The following is a 7,891-nucleotide window of genomic DNA, read 5'->3' on the forward strand; positions in this document are numbered from 1 at the left end:
AGGGATGACCACAGTGTGTATTAAAGGGATGACCACAGTGTGTATTAAAGGGATGACCACAGTGTGTATTAAAGGGATGAGCACAGTGTGTATTAAAGGGATGAGCACAGTGTGTGTTAAAGGGATTAGCACAGTGTGTATTAAAGGGATGACCACAGTGTGTGTTAAAGGGATGACCACAGTGTGTATTAAAGGGATGAGCACAGTGTGTATTAAAGGGATGAGCACAGTGTGTGTTAAAGGGATGAGCACAGTGTGTATTAAAGGGATGACCACAGTGTGTATTAAAGGGATGAGCACAGTGTGTATTAAAGGGATGAGCACAGTGTGTATTAAAGGGATGAGCACAGTGTGTGTTAAAGGGATGAGCACAGTGTGTATTAAAGGGATGACCACAGTGTGTGTTAAAGGGATGACCACAGTGTGTATTAAAGGGATGACCACAGTGTGTATTAAAGGGATGACCACAGTGTGTATTAAAGGGATGAGCACAGTGTATTAAAGGGATGAGCACAGTGTGTATTAAAGGGATGACCACAGTGTGTGTTAAAGGGATGAGCACAGTGTGTATTTAAGGTTATGACCACAGTGTGTATTAAAGGGATGACCACAGTGTGTGTTAAAGGGATGACCACAGTGTGTGTTAAAGGGATGAGCACAGTGTGTATTAAAGGGATGAGCACAGTGTGTGTTAAAGGGATGACCACAGTGTGTATTAAAGGGATGACAAAGTGTGTGTTAAAGGGATGAGCACAGTGTGTATTAAAGGGATGAGCACAGTGTCTTAAAGGTGGTGTGCAGTAGAACAATACACTCTTAGAAATAAGGGTACGTATTGTTCCCTGGGGTAAAAAAAATATCAGAATAGAGGTACACATAATGGTCTCACATTTTGCTACCTTTTAGGGTACATGTGCAGATAAAGAGTATACTTGTATGTTTTAAGGGTACATGTGCAGATAAAGAGTATAATTGCACCTTAAGGGTACAAGTGCAGAAAAAAGACTGAAATCCTGTTTCCACTTTGTCATTATGGGGTATTGTGTGTAGATTGATTAGGAAAACTTGAACTTCATCCATTTTAGAATAATCCTGCAATGTAACAAAATGTGGAACGAGTCAAGGGGTCTGAATACTTTCCCAATGCACTGTGCATTTCTGTTACCCTGGGTACGAACATATTTTGGGTACCCTCAATACCCACTATAAGGTACAATGACACCCTAAAAGGAAAAAAGCATGCATTTGTACCTGTGGAGAAAGGTACTCTCTGAGGTATGAACTGGTGTTACCATTATGTACCTACAACCAAAAGTACAAAGGAGGACTTCAGTAACAACCAGTTGTACCCCTTTAGGAACACATCTAAACCTTTATTTCTGAGTGTACTTCACTTCAGATTCTCCTTCTACATAGTATTATCTTTGTTTGTCCTTCCTCTCCTCCTTTTCACTCCTCTGCTTTTCGTCTCATTTTTCCCATTCTCTATCTCTCCATCTCTTGGTTCCTTTTTATTTCTCTCCATCTCTCTCATTCCCTCGCTTTCGCTCCGTCTCTCTTTATGCGAGAGCCTCCTTCTTGGGTCGGGGTTTGTTTCCCAGGAGAGCGTCCATCTCTGCTACGGTCTGAGGGGAAAGCTGGGAGAGGACCTGAAGGAGACCAGGGTGGATGGGGGAACGGGGAAGAGAGAGCAGAGGGAAGGAGAGAGTGTGGATGAGGTGATCTTCATAAATAATAACATCAGATTACTCTACTGGACTATACATCACATCTATTCATCACATCTATACATCATATCTATACATCACATCTATACATCATATCTATACATCACATCTATACATCACATCTGCACATCTATACATCACATCTATACATTACATCTATACCTCATATCCATACATCTATACATCACATCTATACATCATATCTATACATCACATCTATTCATCACATCTATACATCATATCTATACATCTATACATCACATCTATACATCACATCTATACATCACATCTATACATCTATACATCAGACCTATACATCACATCTACACATCTATACATCATACCTATACATCTATACATCATACCTATACATCACATCTACACATCTATACATCATACCTATACATCTATAGATCATATCTATACATCACATCTATACATATATACATCACATCTATACATTACATCTATACCTCATATCCATACATCTATACATCATATCTATACATCATATCTATTCATCACATCTATACATCATATCTATACATCTATATATCACATCTATACATCATATCTATACATCACATCTATACATCACATCTATACATCACATCTATACATCTATACATCACATCTATACATATATACATCACATCTATACATCACATCTAAACATTGTATCAGTGATACTGGGTTATACATAACATCGTATCAGTAATACTGGACTATACATCACATCTATACATTTATACATCACATCTATACATCATATCCATACATCTATACATCATATCTATACATCTATACATCACATCTATACATAACATCTATACATCTATACATCATATCTATACATCACATCTATACATCTATACATCACATCTATACATCACATCTATACATTTATACATCACATCTATACATCTATACATCATATCTATACATCTTTACATCATATCTATACATCTATACATCTATACATCACATCTATACATCACATCTATACATCTATACATCATATCTATACATCTATACATCATATCTATACATCACATATATACATCTATACATCACATCTATACATCTATACATCACATTAATACATCTATACATCATATCTATACATCTATACATCATATCTATACATCTATACATCACATCTATACATCACATCTATACATCTATACATCACATCTATACATCTATACATCACATCAATACATCTATACATCATATCTATACATCTATACATCATATATATACATCTATACATCACATCTATACGTCATATCTATATACCTATACATCACATCTATACATCTATACATCACATCTATACATCTTATCTATACATCACATCTATACATCTATACATCATATCTATACATCACATCTAATCATCACATCTATACATCTATACATCATATCTATACATCATATGTATACATCACATCTATACATCACATCTATACATCTATACATCTATACATCATATCTATACATCTATACATCACATATATACATCACATCTATACATCACATCTATACATCATATCTATACATCATATCTATACATCATATCTATACATCACATCTATACATCTATACATCACATCTATACATCTATACATCATATCTATACATCTATACATCACATCTATACATCACATCTATACATCACATCTATACATCTATACATCACATCTATACATCTATACATCATATCTAAACATCATATCTAAACATCATATCTATACATCATATCTATACATCATATCTATACATCACATCTATACATCTATACATCACATCTATACATCACATCTATACATCACATTATATCAGTGATACTGGGTTATACATAACATTGTATCAGTAATACTGGACTATACATCACATCTATACATTTATACATCACATCTATACATCATATCTATACATCTATACATCATATTTATACATCTATACATCACATCTATACATCTATACCTCACATCTATACATCTACACATCATACCCATACATCTATACATCACATCTATACATCTATACATCACATCTATACATCTATACATCACATCTATACATCTATACATCATATCTATATCATCATATATACATACATCTATACATCACATCTATACATCATATCTATACATACATACATCACATTCTATACATCACATCTATACATCTACATACATACATATCCATACATCTATACATAATACATCTATACATCACATATATACATCTATACATCACATCTATACATCTATACATCACATCTATACATCACATCTATACAGCTATACATCACATCTATACATCACATCTATACATCACATCTATACATCTATACATCACATCTATACATCTATACATCATATCTATACATCATATATATACATCTATACATCACATCTATACATCATATCTATACATATATACATCACTTCTATACATCACATCTATACATCTATACATCATATCCATACATCTATACATAATGTCTATACATCACATATATACATCTATACCTCACATCTATACATCTACACATCATACCCATACATCTATACATCACATCTATACATCTATACATCACATCTATACATCTATACATCACATCTATACATCTATACATCATATCTATACATCATATATATACATCTATACATCACATCTATACATCATATCTATACATATATACATCACTTCTATACATCACATCTATACATCTATACATCATATCCATACATCTATACATCATGTCTATACATCACATATATACATCTATACATCACATCTATACATCTATACATCACATCTATACATCACATCTATACAGCTATACATCACATCTATACATCACATCTATACATCACATCTATACATCTATACATCACATATATACATCTATACATCACATCTATACATCACATCTATACGTCATATCTATACATCTATACATTACATCTATACATCACATCTATACAGCTATACATCACATCTATACATCACATCTATACATCACATCTATACATCTATACATCACATATATACATCTATACATCACATCTATACATCACATCTATACGTCATATCTATACATCTATACATTATGTCTATACATCACATCTATACATCATGTCTATACATCACATCTATACATCATGTCTATACATCATATCCATACATCTATACATCATACCTATACATCTATTCATCACATCTATACATCATATATATACATCTATAGATCAAATCTATACATCACATCTATACATATATACATCAAATCCATAAATCTATACATCACATCTATACATCACATATATACATCACATCTATACATCACATCTATACATCACACCGATACATCTATACATCACATCTATACATCACATCTATACATCTATACATCACATCTATACATCTATACATCACATCTATACATCTATACATCACATCCATACATCTATACATCACATCTATACATCACATCTATACATCTATACATCACATCTATACATCTATACATCACATCTATACAACACATCTATACGTCATATCTATACATCTATACATCATGTTTATACATCACATCTATACATCGTGTCTATACATCACATCTATACATCATGTCTATACATCATATCCATACATCTATACATCACATCTATTCATCACATCTATACATCATATATATACATCTATAGATCATATCTATACATCACATCTATACATCTATACATCAAATCCATACATCTATACATGAAAGAGATCATGATACCTCACATCTCAAAATAGGGCTACTTAATGTTAGATCCCTTACTTCAAAGGCAATTATAGTCAATGAACTAATCACTGATCATAATCTTGATGTGATTGGCCTGACTGAAACATGGCTTAAGCCTGATGAATTTACTGTTTTAAATGAGGCCTCACCTCCTGGCTACACTAGTGACCATATCCCCCGTGCATCCCGCAAAGGCGGAGGGGTTGCTAACATTTACCATAGCAAATTTCAATTTACAAAAAAAAAAAAGACGTTTTCATCTTTTGAGCTTCTAGTCATGAAATCTATGCAGCCTACTCAATCACTTTTTATAGCTACTGTTTACAGGCCTCCTGGGCCATATACAGCATTTCTCACTGAGTTCCCTGAATTCCTATCGGACCTTGTAGTCATAGCAGATAATATTCTAATCTTTGGTGACTTTAATATTCACATGGAAAAGTCCACAGACCCACTCCAAAAGGCTTTCGGAGCCATCATCGACTCAGTGGGTTTTGTCCAACATGTCTCTGGACCCACTCACTGTCACAGTCATACGCTGGACCTAGTTTTGTCCCATGGAATAAATGTGGTGGATCTTAATGTTTTTCCTCATAATCCTGGACTATCGGACCACCATTTTATTACGTTTGCAATTGCAACAAATAATCTGCTCAGACCCCAACCAAGGAACATCAAAAGTCGTGCTATAAATTCACAGACAACACAAAGATTCCTTGATGCCCTTCCAGACTCCCTCTGCCTACCCAAGGACGCCAGAGGACAAAAATCAGTTAACCACCTAACTGAGGATCTCAATTTAACCTTGCGCAATACCCTAGATGCAGTTGCACCCCTAAAAACTAAAAAAAATTCTCATAAGAAACTAGCTCCCTGGTACACAGAAAATACCCGAGCTCTGAAGCAAGATTCCAGAAAATTGGAACGGAAATGGCGCCACACCAAACTGGAAGTCTTCCGACTAGCTTGGAAGGACGGTACCGTGCAGTACCGAAGAGCCCTTACTGCTGCTCGATCAGCCTATTTTTCTAACTTAATTGAGGAAAATAAGAACAATCCGAAATTCCTTTTTGATACTGTCGCAAAGCTAACTAAAAAGCAGCATTCCCCAAGAGAGGATGACTTTCACTTTAGCAGTGATACATTCCTGAACTTCTTTGAGGAAAAGATTATGATTATTAGAAAGCAAATTACGGACTCCTCTTTAAACCTGCGTATTCCTCCAAACCTCAGTTGTCCTGAGTCTGCACAACTCTGCCAGGACCTAGGATCAAGAGAGACGCTCAAGTGTTTTAGTACTATATCTCTTGACACAATGATGAAAATAATCATGGCCTCTAAACCTTCAAGCTGCATACTGGACCCTATTCCAACTAAACTACTGAAAGAGCTGCTTCCTGTGCTTGGCCCTCCTATGTTGAACATAATAAACGGCTCTCTATCCACTGGATGTGTACCAAACTCACTAAAAGTGGCAGTAATAAAGCCTCTCTTGAAAAAGCCAAACCTTGACCCAGAAAATATAAAAACTATCGGCCTATATCGAATCTTCCATTCCTCTCAAAAATTTTAGAGAAGGCTGTTGCTCAGCAACTCACTGCCTTCCTGAAGACAAACAATGTATGAAATGCTTCAGTCTGGTTTTAGACCCCATCATAGCACTGAGACGGCACTTGTGAAGGTGGTAAATGACATTTTAATGGCATAGGACCGAGGCTCTGCATCTGTCCTCGTGCTCCTAGACCTTAGTGCTGCTTTTGATACCATCGATCACCACATTCTTTTGGAGAGATTGGAAACCCAAATTGGTCTACACGGACAAGTTCTGGCCTGGTTTAGATCTTATCTGTCGGAAAGATATCAGTTTGTCTCTGTGAATGGCTTGTCCTCTGACAAATCAACTGTAAATTTCGGTGTTCCTCAAGGTTCCGTTTTAGGACCACTATTGTTTTCACTATATATTTTACCTCTTGGGGATGTTATTCGAAAACATAATGTAAACTTTCACTGCTATGCGGATGACACACAGCTGTACATTTCAATGAAACATGGTGAAGCCCCAAAATTGCCCTCGCTAGAAGCATGTGTTTCAGACATAAGGAAGTGGATGGCTGCAAACTTTCTACTATTAAACTCGGACAAAACAGAGATGCTTGTTCTAGGTCCCAAGAAACAAAGAGATCTTCTGTTGAATCTGACAATTAATCTTAATGGTTGTACAGTCGTCTCAAATAAAACTGTGAAGGACCTCGGCGTTACTCTGGACCCTGATCTCTCTTTTGAAGAACATATCAAGACCATTTCGAGGACAGCTTTTTTCCATCTACGTAACATTGCAAAAATCAGAAACTTTCTGTCCAAA

At 35.1% G+C, this 7,891-nt stretch overlaps 1 protein-coding gene across 1 annotated transcript in view; it reads right to left on the minus strand.

The window, feature by feature from the left end:
* Positions 1-1,484: 1,484 nt before the first annotated feature.
* Positions 1,485-7,891, minus strand: part of LOC121839353 (voltage-gated potassium channel subunit beta-2-like) — a 169,923-nt gene continuing 163,516 nt past the window's right edge. The window contains exon 14 of the mRNA XM_042297834.1: positions 1,485-1,649. Coding sequence (XP_042153768.1) covers positions 1,560-1,649 — 90 coding nt within the window. The 3' untranslated portion in view covers positions 1,485-1,559. The remainder of the gene's footprint in view (positions 1,650-7,891) is intronic.

This window comes from Oncorhynchus tshawytscha, linkage group LG15 (assembly GCF_018296145.1).
Source record: "Oncorhynchus tshawytscha isolate Ot180627B linkage group LG15, Otsh_v2.0, whole genome shotgun sequence".
NCBI lineage: Eukaryota > Metazoa > Chordata > Actinopteri > Salmoniformes > Salmonidae > Oncorhynchus > Oncorhynchus tshawytscha.